At 40.0% G+C, this 24,438-nt stretch overlaps 2 protein-coding genes across 6 annotated transcripts; one reads left to right on the top strand and one right to left on the bottom strand.

Annotated features, from left to right (window-relative positions):
* Positions 1 to 2,240: 2,240 nt before the first annotated feature.
* LOC103364770 (zinc finger protein 706) lies at positions 2,241 to 6,308 on the bottom strand. 4 transcript variants are annotated; one of them, XM_008292028.1, is made up of 4 exons: positions 6,147 to 6,308; positions 5,726 to 5,903; positions 5,027 to 5,175; positions 2,241 to 3,841 (listed from the first exon to the last, which is right to left on the bottom strand). In XM_008292028.1, the coding sequence occupies exons 2-4, from the start codon at positions 5,751 to 5,753 to the stop codon at positions 3,746 to 3,748; spliced, it is 273 nt and encodes a 90-aa protein (XP_008290250.1). In that variant the 5' UTR covers positions 5,754 to 5,903; positions 6,147 to 6,308; the 3' UTR covers positions 2,241 to 3,745. The 4 variants fall into 4 exon arrangements, with proteins under 4 accessions (XP_008290250.1, XP_008290257.1, XP_008290265.1 ...); XM_008292035.1 differs by lacking the exon at positions 5,726 to 5,903 and having other exon boundaries at positions 5,027 to 5,237; XM_008292043.1 differs by lacking the exon at positions 5,726 to 5,903.
* A 2,077-nt stretch (positions 6,309 to 8,385) lies between these two features.
* On the top strand, positions 8,386 to 21,936 carry LOC103364756 (grainyhead-like protein 2 homolog). Of its 2 annotated transcripts, none has more exons than XM_008292011.1 (15): positions 8,386 to 8,636; positions 9,339 to 9,522; positions 9,631 to 10,056; positions 10,234 to 10,289; positions 11,207 to 11,459; positions 11,582 to 11,693; positions 13,202 to 13,296; positions 17,285 to 17,443; positions 17,566 to 17,623; positions 17,908 to 18,047; positions 18,137 to 18,174; positions 18,477 to 18,568; positions 18,654 to 18,739; positions 18,880 to 18,944; positions 20,697 to 21,936. In XM_008292011.1, the coding sequence occupies exons 1-15, from the start codon at positions 8,623 to 8,625 to the stop codon at positions 20,809 to 20,811; spliced, it is 1,893 nt and encodes a 630-aa protein (XP_008290233.1). In that variant the 5' UTR covers positions 8,386 to 8,622; the 3' UTR covers positions 20,812 to 21,936. The 2 variants fall into 2 exon arrangements, with proteins under 2 accessions (XP_008290233.1, XP_008290225.1); XM_008292003.1 differs by having other exon boundaries at positions 9,631 to 10,068.
* The last annotated feature ends 2,502 nt before the right edge of the window (positions 21,937 to 24,438 follow it).

The raw sequence follows: 24,438 nt of genomic DNA, 5'->3' as shown, positions 1-24,438 counted from the left end.
TTCAGGTCCTGGTCCACAAAGACACACACGATGGTGTGATGATGGTATAGCCACAGATGCTGCCCAGAGCTAGCTGTCTGTCTGTCTGCCCAGAACGATGTTGTCTCCTCCAGGTGTATGGCCATCTGGGATGTTGTCATGGAGCCATGTCTCCGCAAAAGCAAACACGCAGCACTCTTTCCACTCTCTGCAGGTTTCTCCCAGCAAACGTAGCTCATTCAGCTTGTTGTGGAAGGAGTGGACATTGGAGAGTAGGAGCGACAGTACTGCTGGTCTGGAGGGGTTAGACTTTAGCCTAGCATGGATCCCAGCTCTCTTCCTCCTCCTTTGTTTACGTTTGCCCCGTTTGCACTTCCTTCTCTCTCAGGTAACTGCCGGCGTAGTCTCTGATTGGACTCCTCGTTGGTGCAGCATGTCCAAATCATAACCGATCGCTGCAATTCCAGCGCCTTTCACTGTTCTGACACCCAGCAAATTCTCTCAGCCACAAGTTTGCGAAATGAATGTCTGGGATAGGCAAGACACTCAAAACGTTCATTTTCCTTGTCTCCTGAAGGGGCTGCTGCATCCATGCGCACCACATTTAATGGACATGGCAAATTATTAAATTCCAATGTTGTCTTCTTCAGTTCATGTTTGTTTTCAAAGCCACATTTTGTTTACCATGCCAAACTATACTGTCACCGTTATCGTATTATTTAAATAATTAACTAAGTGACAAAAATAAAACCATTTGCATTGTGCTGTGGAAATTCATTTCACTGTGATATTCTTGTACGATAAGATAAGCCTTTAGAGTCTCACAGTGGGAATATTTACAAGGTGCTTAAATGTGCATATTTGCATCACAGTGTGTGAGACTGTTTTACTTTCAGCTGCTTATTGATGTTAAACATTTTTGGGAGCAAGTAAAGAACAAATATAAGAACAGAATTTAAAACAATAAGTTGGCTCACTGCGAATCTGTTATCAGGGAATATAACCTGCTCTAGAGCATTTTAGGCGTTCAGCACCAGTTACCATGGTGATGTACAAATGTAAGAATTGAATCACCATTGTAGTCCTAAAAACCCAGAGTTAAACCAGAAGTCATTTTGCTAACCCACTAATCCTGATTTGCAGTACAAGTCTCTAAAGGTGGATGAGAAAATGTGACTCATCATACTGACTTCCCCACCCTCCTAGGAGACTTTTTAAGTGGTACATGTACATTCACTGCAGTGGCGTGCAGTCAGGGAAGACGAAAAGAAAAAAATATTTAGAATAAAATCATTTAAACGGTTATATTTATCCAGTGATTTGTACTATAATTTATTTATTTTTTCATTTAGCCTCACCAATTTTGATGATTTTTTAAATTTATTTATTCAAAATTGCTGAATTTTCGCAATTGCCCATTCAAATGCTTGGAAGGGAAGCCGATGAGGCAGCAGCGAGCTGAGCCTCACCTTGAATTGCACAATTCCTCGCTAACTGCACTGGTTGCCATGCAGTGACAGCGTACTGCTGTCTGTATGTCGCCAGTAAAATATTTCAAACACATTTAATACATGAACTGAATTTCCATAGTTTAGCTGATGTATAAAATATAAGCAGGCAGTTCTCTTGCCTCATGGCAGGGAGTGCTCGTGATCCCATACAATCTTCTTGTGTCCATGGCTGCAGAGTAAATGACAGTAAGCTAGACTAGGTATACAGTTAGCAAGTCAAGTGAAGCGATCCATTAATTTTTTTCCCCCTCCTAACCAGTGAAGGAAGATAGGAGGACTTTTACCAGAAAGTAATGGATATTTTTGTGCAGAAGGAACAGCACATGGACTTTATTTATAAGTAAAGGGAACAGCAACAAGTTTCTTTTACAATGAAATGTGCATTTTGTGGGCTACAGTTTGTATATGTAAAGAATGTAGATATGAAACATAATTCGTAAACTGCTGCCATTCAAATGACAAATGAGCTACTGTGTAGAGTGCATATATTTGTAAATCTGATTCTGATGAAGTCAGTGCCTCACCAGCCACAAACCTCACCGCACGTCACTGATTCACTGTAACGAGTGCACAAACACAATATCAATTTCAAACAGGTGATATTGAAATAGGCCCGAACAATTCAATATTAGAAATGTTCACACCTTATTCAGTTTTCACAGTTGCCCATACAGTAGGTGGAAGCTCAAATGAGGTGAGAAATTCCTATGTGCAGTTTTCAGCAATATAGGTAAATAAAGCACAACTTCGTAATGGTTAATATAAAAGTAAGACCTTTATTAAAAGGCTATACATTACATTGTGTGCACAAAGATATGATTATTACAAAAGTAAAAACATGGCTGGTTGTCAGTCCAGACTTTAGCACAGTGATACAATGTCAGTGGTTAATGACCAATAGGTCAAAATGTATTGAAAATAGTTCATTTCTATAAATTAAATCTCCTTCTGTTAGCATGCTATGATAAGAAACTAATATAAAGATCAGAACCAAAGCGAACTTATAGTGTAAAGTAGTTTAGAGTTTTAATGCAGGTTCAGTGTGAAAATACTTGTGCACCATCATGACGGAATAACACTAAAGAGTGCGAGACTCCACATGCACATGGTTTCCACATATGCCATAGAGATAACAGTGTGAGTCAGGTTACACTGCAAAATGCAAGTGACAAAATCAATCATTACCAAATACTACAGATGTGCACAATTATGTAACACATTATGACAATGATAAAACTGGAAGGAGAGGCGGGAGTAGTGCACCACCAAGTGCAAACTTTTATCTTCAGTCAACAGATCACTTCTAACAGGATCAATAATCATATAAATGGTTTGTTCAGCAGCAGAGTTCAAGCAATTGAGTAGTGAAAGGATTTGCTGTGAGTAGACTTGCAGTGCCCTCTCTGGTCAACTCTAACAACTGTGTTACACACAAGAAAGTTCCAAAATGGACATTATGAAAATCTGTGGGGCAAATACAACATACTGTTTGAGTACCCTTGTAGCACAGTGTGTTTAGCATATTTATCATATCAACAACAATGATAGACTTGAGTGACATTTTAAAAATTATTTAGGCAAAAAAAAAGATCAGTGCCGCCTGGAAGTAAATCTGAATCTACTCAAACAACACAATATTAGTGGTTTTAAATGTGCCTTTCCAAGCACACTAGGAACTCCAAAGTCATTCTGGCTAAAACTACAGTTATGACTTCAACTGTAGTGCATCACAAATTAGTCTCAGTCAAAAATCCATAATGGGTTTCACAGTACAATGGATTTGTATGCAGATGACTTTCAATTATCATTATCAGCTTTGTTTAACTGAGCTAGTGCCATTTCATACTACCTTCAAAGCTTGTTTGGAAACATTGGGAGACCTGAGATGGTGTAGTGGCAAAGAGCCCATGGACAAGCTGGTCACATTTTGAAATAATCAGACATTGCAAATATTGCATACAATCAAAAATGGAACATATACACTTTTGGCACAAGCCAAGAGAGGGTAGCTGTCTGTTGTGTGTCTGCCTTCATCAAATTGCGACATGTGACAGCAGTTTAAAAAAAATTAAATCCAACCTGGAAAGATTACCTTGGACAGGAAGGCAAGTACCACCCCTGCATATAAACACCCATACATCTGTTAATCAGAATGAGGAATAACTGAAGTTATACTTAACATATTTTATCAGCAACAATGTAGAAGCCTGTCCTGAATCGGCTCCAACTGTCTTAATCAAAGAGAGGTGAAGCTGTTATGCCTCCACATCAGCCAATTCTGGGGGCATCGGGGACTTTGGATGCTTGCTTTCAAAGTGCTGCTTAAAGGTCTTCGGGTCAGGCATTTGTGTCTGAGAAAAGGTGGGAAAGAAAAAAGCAACAAATTAGAGAATTTAATATGCAATATTAATCATATGACGTGAAGTTTTGTGCATCAACAATAGGTTGAAATGACAACAGTTGACATCTGGTCTTTCACAACATGATAACTTAGCAGGTCAAAAGATACACTGTACACCATATTAAAATTGGCAGCTTGGTACTACGTAGTCAGAGCAGTTACCTTCGATAAATGGCTAAAGAAAACATACATTGTATCTACAGGTAACAATACAGGCAGCCAGTAAGTCTTCCATTAAAAGCTGTGGACAGGAAATAAAGCAGAAGCTTGCATATCAGGTCATAACCATCCCAGGCATTTACACTGCCATCCCTGCCAACACAAAGGCAGTTCGTCAGTACATTCAGCAGCGAACACAGACTGTGGCGGAGGTATGAATACAAGAAATGTGGAGCAAGCAGTTCACAAAAGCACTTGGAGTTCTGCCCATGTTCATACTTGCAATGTGCATCTGGACTGTCACTGAAGAGGGCACGACAGTCTCAGAAAGATGGAAAATCTGGGCAGAGACTCAACACATTACAGAACAAGAGCTTAGATTTTTTTTCAAAACACAAAATGAGTAAGTGCTAGCAATGGCTGTTTTTAAACACACAGGGGTTGATTTAGTCAAGAGCTCATTCTACCCCTGTGGAGTCAGAGAGCCAGGATGGAAAGAGGTTTAAACCAAGATGAAATATCACTGGCTCCTCTGAGCGATAGGACAAGTGAAACATCCAGATGAGTAGAGGAGCAGTGGTCAGGCCAGGCTGTATAGTTTGACCATGGCTCGGAGATAAGGAGGAGCAGTTCCCTTCCCTACATTGCAGTTTTTAACTGAATACTAGCAGCAACTAGGTGCCAGTGTAAAAGTACACCTAATAAGCTGATAACACAGTGCAGCTATTGAGAGTAGATGGATTAGGTAGAGTAGCTACACACTGCAAGGCTAAATGGACACTAAAGGGACAGGATACAGTACATGTTGTGTCTGGATCATACTTACAGTCTCTCTGATACACGTTTATAAGAAGTGTCATTGTTGAAAACAATTTAAATGTTTCTCAGTACTGCAAAGCATAAGGAATGCCTCCAGTCTTCCACATTTCATCTTAACTTTGTGGTTAAATGTTCAGTTTTTTGCTAAAGCACATACCCGACATACAGTGCACGTGAATACTAAAGCAGCCTTAGCTGCGGCCTTCTGGTCATGACCTTTGCTCTTCTTGATCTCCGCCTGCTTTTTGGCATTTTTCTGCTGGGACTGGAACTTCTGGTGCCCACGGGCCATATTTGATGTTACACCTGAAGAAATTATACAGGAGTAGGATCAGCCCAACGCCATTGAGAGAGTCATGAGCCACAAACTGAAAGAAAAAATAAAGTCTAGCTTGAAAACAATGACTTTTAGGAAGGGGGTGGAAACGGAAAGCACCAAGGGAATAAAAGTCACACTAACTAAAAATGTAAAGCAGTTACACCAGATGATGCTTTGAATAAAGCAACTCGATTGTTTGCAATTTAAGAAGACAATGTATTTCAAATTGTGCAAGACAGCAGTGGCTGTGAAAAATCTTTCAGAACTAGGTTAATTGCCACTTTTTGGGTCACATGGATAAAGCAATTAACTTAGATATTTCCCCAAAGAAAATCAGACTGCAGATTTTCAAAGTTATTATAGACACAATGTTGGAAGTAGGTCAGAGTTAAGGTTGTATGAACTCTGTTACTGAGTGACGGTCACAGGAGGGGGAATGGTGTACTGTCAACACCTTGGAGTCAAACAGCAATCCCAAAATTGTGTACGTTGCAAAGAAGCAGCCATTTTCTATTGGAGTGTAACTTTAAAACTTACTCGGCAAACATTTACATCCAAACGTCATCCATCAGTGGACACTGTGGGTGATCTGAGGTCAGTCTCCGCCATGCATCGCTCTCATTCGGCTAACGTTATCTGGGGATGCTGGGTTTAGCAGCACCGTTAGCCAACTTTGATGAGCATTACGTTTAAGAGCGACGGTTGAGAAAGATTACTGTAAATGATGGGGTTGTCTTAATAACACAAAACGCACATATTTTGCTGCATAAATATGACGTAGACATTAATGTTATTTCGCACTAATTCAGAGAGGCAAACATTGTGTGAGCCGGTTGCTATCACTGCCGCTTGGTTAGCGAGGCAGATCGAATAATACGGACAGACACATACACAGAATATCCATTTAGGTAAATATTATCATTAAGCAGTCATAACACGCAGTTTTCAAATGTCTTACCCGTATAAAAAATTGTATTACTGAAGACAGCTATCAAAACACAATTTAACTAACGCTAGGTAAAGTCCTCTGGACCTGCCGCTGATCCCAGTGCTTTGCCCTCACTGCACTTCTGCGCATGCTCAAGACGTAACCTACGCAGCCGTCATGGGCTGTCAGGAAGCGCTGAAGAGGCTCATCTCATTTCTTCATTTTGTGCCTCCTCGTCTCCTCCGTCCTCGGCCCTCCTGCCTGTGACCTGGAAATCGATCTTAAGACATCATTTTAAAGGACGTTTCCATTCCTAAAACAGCCTGGAAAAGCTATGAGCAAGTAGGGACATGTGTACAGTCTTCCCCCTCCTCATTTCTCAGTTAGTACATCCTTGATCCCTTTCCTTGATTTCTCCTATCGTCTCTTAGTCCCTCCCTCCAGAGATACAAAAGGAGGAAGCGAGGAAGAGACACGAGGAGGAAGGAGCTGAGGCAACAGACATTTAAAAAAAATCTTACATCCTTGCATTGGAGCTGATATGTTAAAGAGATGTCAATAAAATATGACTTTCAGTTGCTTTATATTGATCCTCTGTCAGATGAGCAGAGCAATGTTCAGGACATCCTACAGTGTGCATTTACTTATAATTGAGCTCACAATGTGGCAAAATATGATGTAAATGAACGGATGTCGTATGTTTTAATTTTTGAATGTGACTTGGAAATCAGTCTTGGTACATCATCACAAAAGATGTTTCAGTTTTTACAATGAACCTCGACAACAGATAATCGAGAATGGAGGAGCTGGAGGAGCTATGAGTGAGGATTGAAAGGTCTATGTATCCTCAATAAAGTGTTTTCTCCACCAGCGACATAAAGGAGGCGCAAGACATGGCTGGAACATACAAATCATGTCGGGAGCAGGACTGACAAATAAATGTATGTAAAATATATCAGGAAGTCATGATATGTTTCACTCTGTATTTGTATAGTACTCATTTATGCTCCCTCAGTCTTTCATACTTCTCCACACGTATAAAAAATATAAATGTATGACAGTGTTGCATTTTCTTCTCATTCTGCTGCATTGTAAACTGAGTTATAAGTACATTTATTCTCTTCTCTACTCATGTCTCATCCTCGCCTCCTCCGCTCTCTTCTCTGGTGGGAGGAACTAAGACGTGAGGAGAGGAGTCGAGAAAAGGAATCGAGGATGTGCAAATGGGAAAATGAGATGAGGGGTATAATACAACTGTCTGTCACGTCTTCTTATATTTCAAACACTTCATTAAGGAGACATTGAGAATACACGTGTGCATCCTCACTCATATCCTCTGGCAAGCCTCCCCTCTCCTCACTCTTTCATCCTCAAGATGCATTTTAGGGACTGAGACATCCTTCCTGTTGGTGTGCTGGGATTGATTTCCGGGTCACTGGGAGGAGGGTGCTAGACAGAGGAGAGGAGGAGGCTCAAAATAGAGAAATGAGATGAACCTCATTTTGATGGATCAAAAAGGAAATTTTCTGACATCACGTGAAGGCAGCATCTGTTTAATCCTTATTTTAACTTATTTACAAATTTGCAAAAATAACAAATAAAAAAATTCAACCACTGAAATTTTTTATAAAAAAGTACAACACATCTGCAGAGTCCACTTGTGAATGAGTTTCTGTCTGCACGGTGCAAGATTAAATACCTACCACAAGGTGTCACGGTACAACAATAAGGCCAACCAGGGACAGCAATCCTTCTGTACCTGCTACAGCCTTAATCAGTAACTGTTGGACAGAATAATGGTTAAGATAATGACCATGTATTTAAAAAGACTATCTAGCCTGACTGGGGCAGCGGAAAAGAAGTGGCTCTGATCAGTATGCGACATTTTGCCACTGAATAATCTTTCACTTAAAATGTCAAAGAAAAATTGTTAAAACGTGGACCAGCTAAGTGAGAAGGGTGCTAGTTGTCATTCTCTGCTTTTCAGCTAGAGAGCAGTTGGCACCAGAGCACAAAATAATTTCAAACAAACGCATCACTCAGTAAAAACACAATCTGAATTTCAACATCGGCGTGTCCGCCTTTCCCCCTCTTATTTAAGCCACGCCCTTCACCTCCGAACTGACCAATAGGAAACGACTGTGCCAACTGCGTAATGCAGGTAACCAATCAGCAGCGCCACCTTCGTTTTCTTGTTTATCCTGCCTCTTCAGGTGCCGCACAACCCATCTCTTAATTTAGCAACTTCTCCAAACAAATGTTAACTTCTGTGGTTTGCTCAGTGTGGACTCACATTTTACCTGACACCACGGACTAGGAAATATCTTTTTACGAGGCTGCATAAGATCACAGAGGATTTTATTTGCTGTTTGGACTAAAAAGTTAAACAGAGCCGGTGTCCTGCGGGGCTACGTTTTTTCTGTGTCCCACACAAACTTACCTGCACCAACTAGAAAGTCCAGTTTTCGGAGGAAGTCCTAGAAAACACCGGAGTCCTGGAGGCGAAATGGACATGGACAGGTAAGAGCAAGCAATTAATGTCAGCTTTATATCTGTTAATTTTACTTAAATTCGAATTTAAAGCTTAAGGTTTTTTTCTATACAGCTTTTGTCTCTTTTTATTATTATATTTTTTTATATGCACATCTGTAGCCTTTCTCTTACATAAAAACGTATAGTTTATTGCTTTAAAATGTATATAATAAAGAGCAATTTAAATCAAGTAGTGTCTCTAAAAGAGATAATATGTCATAAAATGTATCCTAGGCACAGAAATGATTAAATTCATATAATGCTAGTATAACAATTTGTGTAAGCAGAATCTTGTTATAATTGATTGGCAAGCAATTAAATGCTACTGTTTATATATATGTTATAATATGTTATACATTTTTCACTGAACTGTGAATATTATTTTTTGGACAGTATGAGGTTTTCAAAAACTGACATCTCACACATTATTTATCGTCATGCCAGTACCTCTGAACTACATTATTTTCCATTAGTTTTGTTAATTAATTGTGATTTATACAAGCAGTTAATCCTCAGAAGTGAACTTGCATAAACACACCTCACATGAGTCGGGCAACTGATTGAAGTCTGGTGAGAAACAGCCTGGGGCATACCTGGTGGCTTGGCAGAATGACTTCTGTTACTGACAGATCGGCTTTGCAGTAACAGCATGACTTACAGTCTCTTCCCATTGTCTTGTTGTTTTCTCAGTAAACGGCTGGTGGTGGTGGTACCAAGTGAGGTGGTGCCGTCCCGCAGAGTGTTCAGCAGTGAAGACGAGGCATGGAGAAGCTACCTGGAGAACCCACTGACAGCTGCCACTAAGGCCATGATGAGCATCAACGGAGATGAGGACAGTGCAGCGGCTCTTGGACTGCTGTACGACTACTACAAGGTGTGAAAGGCTTGACATGACAGCAAAAATAATAAACAGAAAATATCCATACAGTGTTCTTTGGACTTGTTTCAGATCTTATTTGTTGTATGTGCTGTAACCTGTCAGGTTCCTAGAGAGAGAAGACGTAGCTCCAGTGGTGTTAAACCCTCAGATCCTGCTGCTCTTGGGTCCAATAACTGCGGGAGCTTGGAGGAACTAGATCACCATCTTCAGGCTCTGAGGTCCATGCCTGTAAACCTCTCCCTAAACAACAGCACCACTAGCGAACATCAGGGCTCCAGGTATGGAGCTACGAACCTCTCAGGAGACACCAGAGGTGGAGATGGAAAAGGTGGAGGCAGTGCGCCTCTTGCTTTGGTCAAGACAGAGAGTCAGACATCCATGCCAGTTCCCTGTTCTGGTGGCTCCTACCAAGAAGAACCTAGAGAGCAGATAAGGATGGTGTACGAGCAGAACTGCTATGATTTGTCCCTCGCTGGTTATCTAAAAGATGAACAGAGAAGCACGCCGGACAGCACGAATGAGGATGCTGTAAGAGAAGAGGTCAGGCTTGTTATCTGGGGGGAGTGAGGTGGAGGTGGTGTTATGTCATGCTTTCAAAGTCAGGTTTACATTTTGAGACTCTTTTTTAAAATTTCTGCTTGATGCATAGTAGCTTCTCACGTTCCTCCATTTGAAACACACAGTAAGTACCGTCTTCGTTCACAGATGTACCACAGAAGCTCTTCCTCAGGAGATGATGCATTCCACTATAGCCAACCAATGTAAGTTGAAATTTTCAAATACCAGCAAATTATTATTTATTATTATTTATTCAAATTATTGAATTTCCCTTCTGGGATGAATAAAGTATTTTTCATTTCAAAGACATTATATGACCAAACGCCGCATATCAAAGAGAGTCACATTTGTGTGTACACAGGGTTCTGATACAGTGCTGTTAAAGGATAAGACCAGCAATGTTCTATAGTTTCTTTTGTCAAAAAATCCCATGTAAAGAACAAAACTAACACTCTGTCACTCTGTCTCTCCATATTTTATAACTTACCCAGCCTTTCTGTGGCACCAAACCCATTAGTTTTAACGAAGAAGTAAATCTTTAGAAGCAAAACACAAACATGTTTTTTTTTTTTAAAGGACTCTAATTCGAAATGGTGTATTTTCAGCAGAAAGTTAATACACTTTTGGTACTGGAGCAGGATAGTTGGTTTTAGACAACAGCAAAGCTTTGTGGCACAAAGGAACAAGATATATTAGGCTTTAGACACAGTACTTGTCAGTAGGCTCAAGTCATTGTTGGTTTTAGTCTTTTCAGATGTGGTGACAAAAAGAAAAAATTAGAATATCACCAGACTTATCATTTAAAATCGTGTTGTTGCACGTCAGAGTGTCTTTGATCAATAAAACAATCCATATCTGTCATAAGGACCACTTACCGCTGTAAAAAAATCCTTTTCATTTTCTTTTTGCAATATAAAGACACACCCTTTTCTCGACCAAGCTACTCAGTCCTGTCAAAAAATCCATCTTCAATCTTTTTGTTTTGTTTTTTATTAAAATGTTGACACAGTTTGGGCTAATTTTACCAATGTACAGTAATATGGTTGTTCTTATGAGAAAGAAGATATTCAATCTTTTTGATGGTGGCCAGACATTCCCACATGTGCTCATGTTCTTATAGTGACAGCTTCCAGTACAATCTGGAGGCCAGCATGTCACTTCGGCCGCGGCAAGGAGAAGGACCCATGGCTTACCTTAACCGGGGCCAGTTCTATGCTTTGACACTGTCCAAGACTGGCTTCAAATCATCTTTAAGGCAGTCCAGAGGCAAAATGAGTGGAGGGATGCTGTCACATAAGCCTAATGGAAGCCCATCCAGTGGTGAGCAAAGCACCACGAGAGGCTCTCAGCTGCAGCAGGACAGTCTTGTACAGGTGAGGGAGGTAAAACAGCACATGAGGAGGAAGTCTAGAGGCAGATGTTGAGTTTTACTGCAAGCCTATCATTGAGTAGCTTGAAATATTTTTGCCTGATTATACATTTGCTTCCACTCCAGAGTGTTATCATGGTTGTCTTTGGAGAAGACAAGTGCAGAGACGAGCAGCTGAAGAATTGGAAATACTGGCACTCCCGCCAGCACACTGCCAAGCAGAGAGTCCTGGACATTGGTAAGATGCTAGTTTTCCTCCACACTGCCATGCCTACCCTCTATATTCATGGCTGGATGGAGTTTAAAAATGTAGCAGATGGCGAATAGGCACGCTCATTTCAGTTTTAGATCTGACACTTAGATATAGATATTTTCCTCTAAGCTTCACAAAATCATCAAGATAAGCAGAGAGTAAGCAGGTGGCAAACCTGCAGCAAGCTGCAGGAGAATCCTGTCACATATCCTGAGGTGAAACTCGATATGAATTTGAATAACAGTCAATCCTCAATTCCCACAGGAGCTCTGTGAAGAGACAGCCTATGAGTCTTACATTTGCATAGACGTTAGCAGGAGGAATACTGTAGGTGGGGGCCTGGATTGCAGCCATATCCTGTATGATCAGCAGGAGACATGCCTCAGCCTGTGGTTTAAAACTCAGTGGAATGAACCAGCAGTGTCTTACAATGTGGTGTTTTTTTTTTTTTTTTGTCTCTGGTAAGCTTCTGCCAATAGCATCCATGGTACTGGCATTAACTTGCCATGGACAAGGTAGAGGAGCTTAAATTACAGTGGCCTTCTGGGAATTTTAAAGTCTGTTTATAGACAAAAAAGGCGTCACTGGGCCAAACAGAGGTGGAACGTTGACTCAGTGTATCTCCTCAAGTACTATTCCCAAGTACAGTTTTTGGTAATGCAACATTATCCTTCACTGCATTTCTGTTCCACTACATTTTAGTTGTATCTAGTTGGGATCTCTTTTCAGGTATCAGTGGATTGCTCCACTAAAGTAGTATTTCAAAAAAGTGCAATGGTTAGAGAAGAGTCTAAAAGGCAAATGCAAATTTATGTATTAGAACCTTTTTCTGTGACCTCATGCCACCTGAATCCCTAGATTTATCTTGTGACCTTTTGGAGAGGGGGCAGACCCCCAGGGTGTGAACCACTGGACTAAACTACTTTAAAATAGTAACACTAACTCCAACTTAACAACAGCTTGCTGCTTTTGCTTCTGTGTGTCAATATTACCAATGAAAATGAAGCAAGATGTCGTATATAAAAGATGTTCGTAACTACCATGACTTTGGCTACTGGTTTGTGGACTGGAGTCAGAATTGGCAAACTAGGGGTAGATGTGACTGAGAAACCAAGGACACCATACACGCCCATATGGTAGCAAACTGTCAACCACAATGTAGCCCCACAATAAATCATAGCTTGCTCTGTTGTCTGTTTTACTCTAAATGGGACCATAACTTGGAAAAATGAACATCATGCTATATTGAAGGAGAGTTTAAACTTGCAATTGAAACCATAACCTTATTAGGAAAATGCTTTAATGAGGTGACAAATCAAGAAACAAGTAGGATAAGTTTCTCATAGACTTCTAAAAAATATGACTTCTTTTTACAGCCAGATGAGTCGCCCCCTGCTGGCCATTAGACAGAGTGCAGGTTATTCCACAATAACAAGTTCCACATTGAACAACCACTGAAACGGTTTTCTCCCATTTTTTCACTTTGCATGCAGCTGACTACAAGGAGAGCTTCAGCACAATTGGAAACGTGGAGGAAATTGCCTACAATGCCGTGTCTTTCACATGGGATGTCAGTGAAGAAGCAAAGGTAAAAAAACAAAAAGGGTAGATGAAGAACAAGCAAAAACAGGCACATAATGCTGTTTATGTCAAAGCAAGAAAGAACTCTTCTGTAAGTGAAACAGGATGAATAAACATGCACTCAGGTAATTACCTCTATTTTGTTTTACTTTACTTTCTTAGGCATTTGTGAGTAAGAAATCACAATTATTTATCTTGAGGACTTTGTCTATACTCAGCTATGAGTGGGCTGTTGACACCTTTTAGTGTCAGAATAGTTGGAGATTATATGCAGACCCTTCCATCTTCCCCCAACCTTTTTGTCCTCCACGACAATAGGAGCGTCTCCTTCTTTGTGTTCAGTCATCATTTAAGGTTGCAGAGACGCCGGCCTTGGAAACAAGCTATTCAGATTTCACCTTTGTAAAGGTGGTCAGTTGGATAAAGACGAACCGCAAACAACAAGTTAACACACCCGCGCGCACACACACACACACACACACACACACACACAAAGAATGAGCCCATCCTGAGGCTGTTTTGGGCCCTGTGGCTCCCATTTAGCTCAAGTTTTAATGAGAACTCTACAAACAGCCTCAGTGAAAGACAGGTAATTGCAGCTTTGCTGGTTTGTGGATAAATATTTACTGCTTGGCACACACCTTCACTACACTGTAATTGTTGTCAGTGTGTTCAGGTGGTGGTATGAAGACACAACATCAGACTGCGTACTTGTACACCTGACCAGTCATTTGCCATTGTGTACCGTACCACTGTTTTCAGAACATTGTGTAGATCTTGAATAGATGAAAGAAGCTACATCTCAGACATCAGTCTTTATCTTCAGTGATTAAAGAACGTACACATCCAGCTACAGAACACATCACTCCAGCTTGCTCCAGTGATTAAGGTTATTATGGAGGCTTACAAGAGACAAATTTAATTAAATTTGATGCAGCAAAGATGAACGATCTTCATTTCTGTTCTGTAATATGGGCTCATGGCCCAACACATTTGATCCTACATACCCCATAAAGCAAGCTGACTGTATCTTTTTGATATAACCTCTTTGTCTGGTAAACACTCCACATCTTTTCTTTCTTTAAGACTTTCTAATGCCAGTTTCAGGTTTGTGTTTTTGGTTCTGAATAAAACATCTATGGCAATTAGATGAATTGTCATAAAATGTGTTACCATAGGGCTGCAAGGTGGCGCAGCTGGTTAGCTGGTTAGGTTGCCGGTTCGCGTCCCGGTGGGGGCACCGGAATCTTTCTGCGTGGAGTTCTCCCCGTCCAAAAACATGTTGCGGTTAATTGCGGTCTAAATTGTCCATAGGTGTGAATGTGAGTGTGCTTGGTTGTCTGTCTCTGAGTGTAGCCCTGTGATAGACTGGTGACCTGTCCAGGGTGTCCTCTGCCTTCACCCTAAGTCAGCTGGGATAGGCTTCAGCCCCCCTGCGACCCCAGTGAGAATTAAGTGGTGTATAGATAATGGATGGATGATGCAATACGTAACAGTGGACAACAGTTTGTTGCACCAAATATTAAATAGATAATCTTAGGTGTGAGTTTGCCTACATTTGATAGAATCTTTTTTTTTTTTTAACTTCTTTTCTTTAGCGTGCCTTTAACTTTATTCACAGTACACAGCTGTAATTGTCAGGTAAAGAGTGAAAGAAGCAGTTCCCGAAACCACTGATTACAAGAGCAGGTCATCTCTGTTTTTTGTTGATTGTGAATGGGAATGTGTGGCTTTGCTGCCAAATGTAAACCAGATGATCATTATCAGCCTTTCTGCTGCACACTGACTCATAAGCCTCCATGCACGACCAGAGGCTGCTGGAAATAAAGTGGAGGAGGTTGAGAAAGAACACCCCTGTTATTGTGAGGAAATCTGATACTTCACATGTCACAGCAGTCATTTCTCTCTTTTTAGTCCTGTCTAGTGCCACCTACAAATTTAGGTTTCCAAACGTAATTGGATGCCCAAGCAGACTTTGATGGCCCGACATACAAAATTTATATTTTTGGTGCAAATTATATTTTTTTCTTTTTGTTTTGGCATGGCTAGGCTGTTGCCAGGCAACAATCAGTGTCCTCATTGTTACAGAGTGTGAAATGTGTTGGTAGGGGGAGATGAGCAGCTTCCTGCAGCATGACTCTGTATTTGTGTTTGTTTGTTTCTGCCCAGTTGAGCGGATGGCACTGAACAGCCACTTTACTGTACCCTCATGACCTTCTTGTTTTTTGGGAAGGTATTTGATTGTTCACACATGCAGCAAGCGCAAACACAACAAGCCTCCTACATACACAGGCACACACGCGCGCACGGGTGCGCTAGCAGCATTGCGTCCGGTGCTTGTGGAAAAATTTAAATGGCTTGGGTCTGTGGAGGTGTGAATTTGTGGAGGTGTGTAGGAGGCTCATTTGTGCTCCAGGCCTTTCCAGCAATCAGCCCTCACCTCTGCAGGTTGAGACACGATGCTGTTGATGCTGTGTAGTGGGAAAATTGCTGTTGAGCTGCAATGAGGAATCTCTACCGTTATCCGTCTCCGCCGACCTGTTGCTCAAGCTGCCAGTCCTGTTTAACTGGAAAATTCAACAGGATTTCATGTTAGTTTAGGTGGTTTGGTGTTAATCATGAGAATCTGTTCCATCAGGTAACTAAATGCGTGATGATAGAAGATGTTTATCTTGTATGAAATACCATAGTAATGGTACTATATAGTTATTTCTAGGAGATTTAGTAGATCCTTCTCTGCAACATTATTTAGCTTTGAGAAAGAGAGATTTTGTACCAGAACCATGCCTTTCTAAAAGCTGTGACACTGAGGGGTCTGCAACAATATTAAATCAATGATAAATTCAGTGTGAAAATCACACTTTCTTGTGTGTTTTTAGTTGATGCATTTAAATTTAAAGCTCATTTATTGTCATCCATGAGAGAAATGGGACATGTTTGCATGACTGAGCGTTGCTTTTGGCCTGTGAACTGGTGCTGCTGTTGTGACTCATGACCCTGTGACCCTCTCACTCATCACTTTGCAGTTTATGAGTCAGGTTGAAATTCATTTGAAAAACAAAAATCTCCTTCAGATCTCTCTACCAGACTAGCTGTTAAACAAACTGAATTTTAACTGAGCCGGGGGCAGGCAAATAACGGGTTCTCATCGTTAAAATAAAGGCAGGAATAGCTTTATTATCAGGTGGTGAATGAAAAAGAAAATTAAAGGGATGCATATTGCATCCTAGAAACCCTGTTTGCCTTCCCAACTCAGTCCTGACAAGATTTTCAGAACTGACTTCTCAATTTCGGTTTCTTACTTGTAAACCATCAACCTACAGAACCTTGTTTACAGCTACTGAGATGATCTGAAATGTCTTAAAGGGTGTCCAAGATTTCAGATAAAACTAAGTAAGGCCCCTAATATTCCTTCAGCACCACTGTCAGCTGACTAACATGTATAATCATGATACAATTTTCCAGACTTTTGTGCCCATAAGCTTTGTCCCAGTTCCCTTTTCACAGATACAACCTTCCATGCCTTTAAAATAGTTTAAATTGAAATAGGATGTTTGTAAAATCATTAAATTAGATAAATAATAGTACAACTGAACTGTCAGTGTCAGAGTTGGCTTGTTCAGGCTATAGACTGTACGTGTGTCAGGGTTGTATAACTATATCTAGAGCAAACTCTTTTTATCTGTTTATCTGTAACCTTTAGAGAGCTTTGCGTCCTCTCTGGTTAACTGTTAACTAGTTTTCAATGCTTATAGTGCTAAGCAGTTACAGCTGGATATATCTGAAGATACATTTCTTAATTATAATTATTATTTCAGATTATATGAGCTGTTCCACAATCTTTTCATGTTCTGCTTGGCAACTGCAGAACTACCGTCTGTGGTACAAGCGTGAATAATCAGTGCTGTATGACAGTAGTTTGACATCTAAGTCTCATTTTTGGTCTCAAAACTCAAAAGATATCCCTTGTCTTTTGTTTCATTTCTGTTTCGTAGGTCTTCATCTCCGTTAACTGTCTGAGCACAGACTTCTCTTCGCAGAAAGGTGTAAAGGGAATGCCTCTGATAATTCAGATTGACACCTACAGCTACAACAGCTGCAGTGGCAGGCCCATCCATAGGGCCTACGCTCAAATTAAGGTCTTCTGCGACAAGGTGAGGTGTCAGTTGTCTGGTCTGGACAACAATGAGCAGATAAATTAGACTTGGAATAAAGTTTTTTTTAGTTTTTTTTACTGTCTTTTAACACATTCTCCTTTTCCTTGTGTGTGTTGCAGGGTGCAGAAAGGAAGCTACGTGATGAGGACAAAAAGCAGCTCAGGAAGAGGATGAAAGGTAAAAATTAGCTTTCTTTCTTCTTCATTTCAGCTAAATAATGATAATTTGATATTTATTACATTTACAAAATATATGGTTGTGTGTTTGAGTTAAAATCCACTGAAACAAGGTTACAAAGCACTTTCCTGGAAATATTAAAACTGAATGGAACACAAACTAAATGGTAAATGAGGACAGAAGTGGACTTAAACAGCCAGATGAATCAATTAAACCTCATCCAATCTGTACTTTTAGTGGTTGCCTGGCAACAGATGCTGAGGTTCATGCTTTCTCTGAATTAGGTAAAAATGGCAGCTCAGGGCAGAGCTCTCCCATTAAGAGGGCTGAAAGCACACTGTTCAAAAGCCTGCTGGACCTGGACTCCCAGCCTGTTCTTTTCATTCCTGGCGTCTACTTTGGAAACCTGCAGAGAGCAGGGCAGGTGAGAGACTGCTCTCCCTGCAATACACACACTCATAGAAGTGTCTGCATCTACACTTGCGTCTCATGTTGCTCCTGTATTATTTGCAGGTGTTTGCTTTCAACACTGAGGAGGTCGACAGAGATGGGTGAGCATCACACTGGACAAAACTGTCATGCGTTGCAGTTCACTGCAGCATGTACGCCTTGAGTGCTTTATTTTTTAATGATTTCTCCATGGTGATGATACCACAAAAGGATAGCTAAAGATATGGATTTGTGATAATTCATTTTATCCCTACCTTATACAACGGAAGCAGAAATAAAAACATCCCTGTTGTTTAGAGAAAGTCATAATTTCAAAGCAGGGATACAGTTGGATTCCTTTCACATGACGTGTGTTTATGTGTATGTGTGTGTGTGTGTGTGTGTGTGTGTGTGTGTTCATCAGAGGTGTTCTGATGAAGAGGGTTTCACATGTTGGTGAAGAAGATGTCTGTCCCCCTCAGCCGAAGAAGTCCAAAGTGGAAGTGGAAAGGAAAGGTAACTTACTTCTCATTACAAGCTCTTGTTCTTACACTGCACATCATTTGACAGAATGAATGAATGTTACTTCTTGCTTCATCAGTTCTACTGTATGTGAGAAAGGAGGGTGATGAAGTGTTTGATGCCCTAATGTTGCGCACCCCAACCCTCAAAGCACTGATGGAGGCAGTGAGTACTGACAAAGTATTGATTGAGCAGCTGCTCGCTACAGAAACTGAACTAAGTCAACCATTGAACAAAATATCCATCACAGAACAGCGAGTCAGCAGGCTGCTTGAACATATTTAAATTGCACTTTTTCTTTACAGATCTCGGAGAAATATGCATTACCTGTTGACAAGATGGCCAAAGTTTACCAAAAAAGCAAAAAGGGGTGAGTCAAACTTCATAAAAGAAAGACTCTGCAGTTGTACTAGCAGCTCTTTCCAGCAACATACTGATGTTCACCAGGTAATGTTTAATATGTGCAGCATCGGATTATTAACATGCTATCATTTGCTGATTAGAAAACATGTATTTTTATGTTATTGTGTTCATGCTTTGATAAGTGCTGAAAACCAAATTTTATAATTATTGTTTAGACAAAGAACAAATGCAACTGATTGGAAAGTTTAGTTTAGTTTAGCTCACAAACCAAAGTATTTGACAAACTGAAAGTTAAGCTGAATGATGAATCTAGATGAAGAGCTGAAGTATCGTAGAAGCTATTAGAATTCATTCTGAGGGGGTTAGTTGATTTTGGTTGAAATAGGGAAGTAGAAAAAAATGTTTGTGCATCGCCACAATATAAAAGGTACATTGTCTGGGAATGTCTGCACAAAATTTAGTGCTAATCCATCAGTAGATGTTGGGATATTTTCGACTGCTCAAAAGCAATGGATTGAGCCACTGACAGATATACAATAACATAGACTCTAAATATGAGATGAACCTCTGGGTTTGAAGAGAGAAGCCAATGTGGAAGTGCCCTGGGCTTACATTCTCTCTGATGGCCAGCAGGGGGCAACTCCCGTGGTTACTGTGGTATAGTCTAAAAAAAACCCAAAAACTACTTCTGACCCTGTTTGTTACCTCAGTAAACCTTTTGGTGATGGGTTTCTGGTCTCAATCATTAGTTTCAAATTTTCTCCAATACAGCACAGTGTTTAGTAAATTATGGCCTTATTTACAGTAAAATGATGAATAAGTAGAGTACAGTGCTTAACAAATCTATTAGACCACCTGTCTCATTTGTTAAGCACTGTATACATACATATAGACCATCCACCATCATGAAGTGCTTTAATGCACACTCAGCTCTGAACGTTTTACCATTTTGAACAGAAATGAGGAATTCAAACTGAATTCACCTTTTTAAACCCAAATCTGAGCCACTGGGTCACGTTCAACCACTAAAACTAATTTTTCTGTTGAGGAATGCAAGTAAATAACTATAATTTGACATCTTAATCAAGAAATAATAATGTGCTTTACTATTTTTTCTGTTCTTTTTTTTGTAAAACAGTAAATTTGAAAATTCATGGATCCCAGTAATAATTATATTTTAGCATGAAAATATAATTTCTGTCAAAGAGCTTCTACATACTGGTGTATTAACCTTTAGAGAAACACAACAGTCAATCAATCAATCAATCAAACTTTATTTATAAAGCACTTTTCATACATGACATGCATCACAAAGTGCTGTACATTACAGAAAACAATCAGAAGGGATCAGGGGATACAAAATAAAATACAAAACCCCATCCACCCTCCCAGTCCACATTTAACACAGAATGCCACTCACACACACACACACGCACACGCACACACGCACACACACACGCACACAGGTCTCTACAGGAAGCCACAGAGGACCGAGGAACACATGACACATGATTTTGGTCATTACCAATGCTGTTCATTTAGGGCAGCTGTGACATAAACCTGACATTGGGTGGTGGTCTAATAAGCTTGCTAAACACTGTATGTCTAAGTGTGTGGCTACCTTGAGATCGACAAGTTGCTACTGTATGGCTGTATCACCCTGAGTTCTCATTCAGGTCCGTTAATGTCTGGCTTCAAAAGAGCAGCATGACAACAAATTCCAAACAAGTCTTTCTCATCTGTTCACTGTTTTCCTCAGGGTCCTGGTGAACATGGACGACAACATAGTCCAGCACTACTCCAACGAGGACACCTTCACCCTGGCTATTGAGAGCTCAGCCGACTACTTGCGAGTGACTCTGTCGGAGATCTGACGCTTGTTGGCTACAGCACTGCATTTATGGGTGATCGCTAACTGAGGTGATCAAGTTCGCCAATGTTTAGAAATGTATGAGCATTGTTAGCAGTATTAGAGCCAGAGTGTGTTCTTCGAAGGCCATGTGGGAGCGACGGCAGGATTTGTTGCCCTGTACAGACCACTGGCTCCGAGAATGGGAAACCCCCACATGCCTAACTTCTGCAGCTCATGCTTAGTGAACAACCTGTCATGGGAGGAATTCTTGCACTCGTAACACAGGCTTATTAAAATTGAAAACCTATGGATGTGATGTAGGTGTGAAAAGTTTCTTGACCTTTTCTACCTTATTAGCTCGTAGGAATTCACTTTTGAAACTCTTTGTGTAACTGTGACTAAGATGAGATTCTATCCAGGTCATCACAAAGCATCCAGCCAGCTTGTTGCGGTCTCACAGGAAGAAGACATTATATATTGGATTAACAGCAGGGAGCACTGCTGTTGGCTTCCTCTGTGCTTTCTGCCAGCCTTCCAGTTACCTCTTCACAGAAAGTCTATGCAACATCTTTTTGTTCCACAGGAGTGTTCAAAGTTATGGCTAATTATTTTGTATGTGTACAGTTATTTTTATGATGTGTCTTAAGGGAGTGTACTTTAATCTGTATTGGTTGTCCGTATTTTTTATTGTTGTTTGATTGGTCATGTTTGTACTGCATACTAAATGTTTCCTATTGGTGCCAGTGAAATAACTGTTATCCCAGGTTATGACTACCTGCCACTGTCTCAGGATCTATAATTACATGAGGCATCATTATGAAACAAGACTGCCAGTCTCCAGGATGCCGTTAAACCATTCTGCTTCCTCTGTGCGTGTGTTTATTGCTTTTCCTCTCACTAAAGAGACTGTAGTCATTAGTATTTATGACATTCGTTAGGGACTCGCAATGCTCAACTGGTCCATTCATTTACATAGTCTTCTTATAAGGCTACGGCTAACTGTCAGCGCTCAACAGGAGGATGTTGTTGTTTTTTTTTTTACCTACCCACTGCCTGCACTCATACCGGATTCACTGACACCTTCTTTGTCCTTCATATGATGTACAGTCTATTAAATGAGCCAATAAATATAGTTTTATATGCAGTCTATTGTCTCTCCTTGTCTGTGGCATCAACGCTAAAATTTACTGCTTATATTTTACAGCACAGCAGCTTTCATGAACAACTTAATGACTTTATTAGCACCTAAATAATTTATTATTGGCTTTGAATTGCCAGGTTGTGAATAATTTCTTTGGCTGATGTTTATCCATTCTGTTTGGCATCTGCGTTAAGTGTTAATAAATGGATTTGAGTGGTCATGCAACATAATTGTGGGTATACATGGCTTATACTTTGGCTAGCATGTATAAAAGCTGCTATAAGTGCATAAAGACGGAGAATGATACAATTTTGCTTTTTCAAGTACTATGTGTTACAATTCAAGTGTCAAAACTCCAAAGATAATTTCATAGAGCCTTTAGCATTGATCACCTACAGACAGTTATTGGCTTTGAGTTGCCAGATTTTCAAACTAAATCTAGCATAAAAGAAAGGCAACTGAAGTAAGCACACAAGTTTCAAATTTCAAATGGTATTTATCGAAGAAAGAATCTTATCCAATACCTAAATCAGTAATGTGGAAAAGTTAGTCGAGCCACTTTTAGCAGCAGTACCTGCAGCCAAACCCTTCAGATAACTTGATATCAGTCTCCAGTGTTACTGTGGTGGAATTTTGACCAACCCCTCTTTGTTGGATTACTTTAGTCCAGCCACATTCATATTTTCTTTGATTATATGGTGCTGCCATGACACAGCAAAGCCTCTCTACAACATCATACTGCCACCTCCATGCTTGACAGTATATAATATTCTTTCAGTGGAACTCTGTGTTAATGTCTGTCTTCCAGCTAGTTCCTCCTTTGACCCATCAGTGCATAGGCGTGACAAGGTTCATCATTTGTAGATGATGTTTCTCACTGTTAGTCCCAGAGCCTTCGAAATAGTTTTGTAACCCTTACGTTCCCTTCACCTTCCTCTCTTCACCTCATCTCTTCTGGAATTTCCAGTTATCAAGGCAGCTTGGCAGATTTAGTCATGGGGGGGTTTCACACTCTAAAAAGCATAATATTATCCACATAACTATATGGAAAATGTCTTACAGTGGTAGGAAAATGTATGCATACCCTGTGGTGTTACCTGCATTTCTGTACTTAAGCTTAAACAAAATAAAGACAACCACAATGTCCTAGTAAACATAACCATATTTTAAACATTTTTAAAATGTTGTTAAATTTTTTACATAAATGCAAATTATTCCAAAGGGATGACCTACCCTTTCTCTTGCATGCTCAAGTTTTTAAGTATGAGTCGAATGATGAAAAGATGTGCATAAAGTCATGATGACTAATGTGACTAAAAAAAAAAGTCTCTTCTGGTGACCTGCTATTGGCTGTTTGAGGGCTCCAGACAGGGCATTGTGGGTAGACATGATTGTAGTTTTTGAGAAAACTATTTCACATTTAGTGTGTTACTGAAAGCGGCTTGGATTTATACTCACCAGCCCAGGCCTATGAAGCAATATAGTTTCAACCATTAGTTACGACTTAAATCCTTTATGGAGGTGGTCCTGTTTGAAAGTGGAACCCGTTTGGCTTTACTGGAAACTAAAGTTAGCAGGAAGTGGGTGCTAAGCTCCCGTCACCTCCAAATAACTGAAGACATTTTTACTATATCAACTTGAAGTTTTCCAGCAGGCTGTGCCACTGTGTTTGGCTCTGCAGTCAGCAATCAGAATAATGGACACTGAGATTGCAATTCAGCGTGCATGCAACAGTGATCTCATTTTAGCAAACAGAACAGACAAAAGTCATCATTTCACATTACAGGTGTTGAAAACTGCTCTGAAAATCCACAGAGGAGCAGTTTGGGTAGTTTGCTTCAGTGGATGTAGTTTTAGCTATGGTAGTGGTGTAACTGTGTTGATCCATCAGGCCGCCTCTTTGGTCCAGAGTCAACAACTACTGGATGGATTGTCATGAGATTTTGTCAGGATGAATCCTAATGACTTTAGTGGCACCTGCTTCATCCCATAAAAGTTCATTTTCGCTACTATTATCAGATTTGTCATCACAGTGCTTTAGATTATGGCCAAATAACAAAAGACATTTCCATCACCAGCAGCTGTACTTTGGCAGCTGTTCCCAAACGTGAATATGTCAACATGTTTAACTGACAGAAAAAATATGGTAAAAATTGTTGAATACTGAAATGTTTAAAATCTTAACATTGTAAATATCTGTAGAATTATAGTATTTATAAGCTGATTTAAATACAGTAAAGTGGTATAATTTTAGTGTCAAAAATGTTAAAATAATGAATTACCATTGACAAATATACAGATTTTTGATGTAAAAAAGTATACGTCAAAAATAATTATGTACATAATTATGTACAATTTTGGTTCGTTTTTTTGTTTGTTTTTCCCCAGTCAGTGTGAAAATATTTTTTTCTGTGATTATTCTAGATATTTGTAATAAAATAAGTCAGGGAAAGTCTGTCAAACAATAGTTAAAAAAATATTTACATTTTTTTTCAGTCATTAATAATG

Source organism: Stegastes partitus, unplaced genomic scaffold (assembly GCF_000690725.1).
Source record: "Stegastes partitus isolate 25-593 unplaced genomic scaffold, Stegastes_partitus-1.0.2 Scaffold18, whole genome shotgun sequence".
In the NCBI taxonomy this organism is placed as follows: Eukaryota; Metazoa; Chordata; class Actinopteri; family Pomacentridae; genus Stegastes; species Stegastes partitus.
The sequence above is the reverse complement of the archived record's forward strand: the minus strand, read 5'-3'. Positions and strand labels throughout refer to the sequence as shown.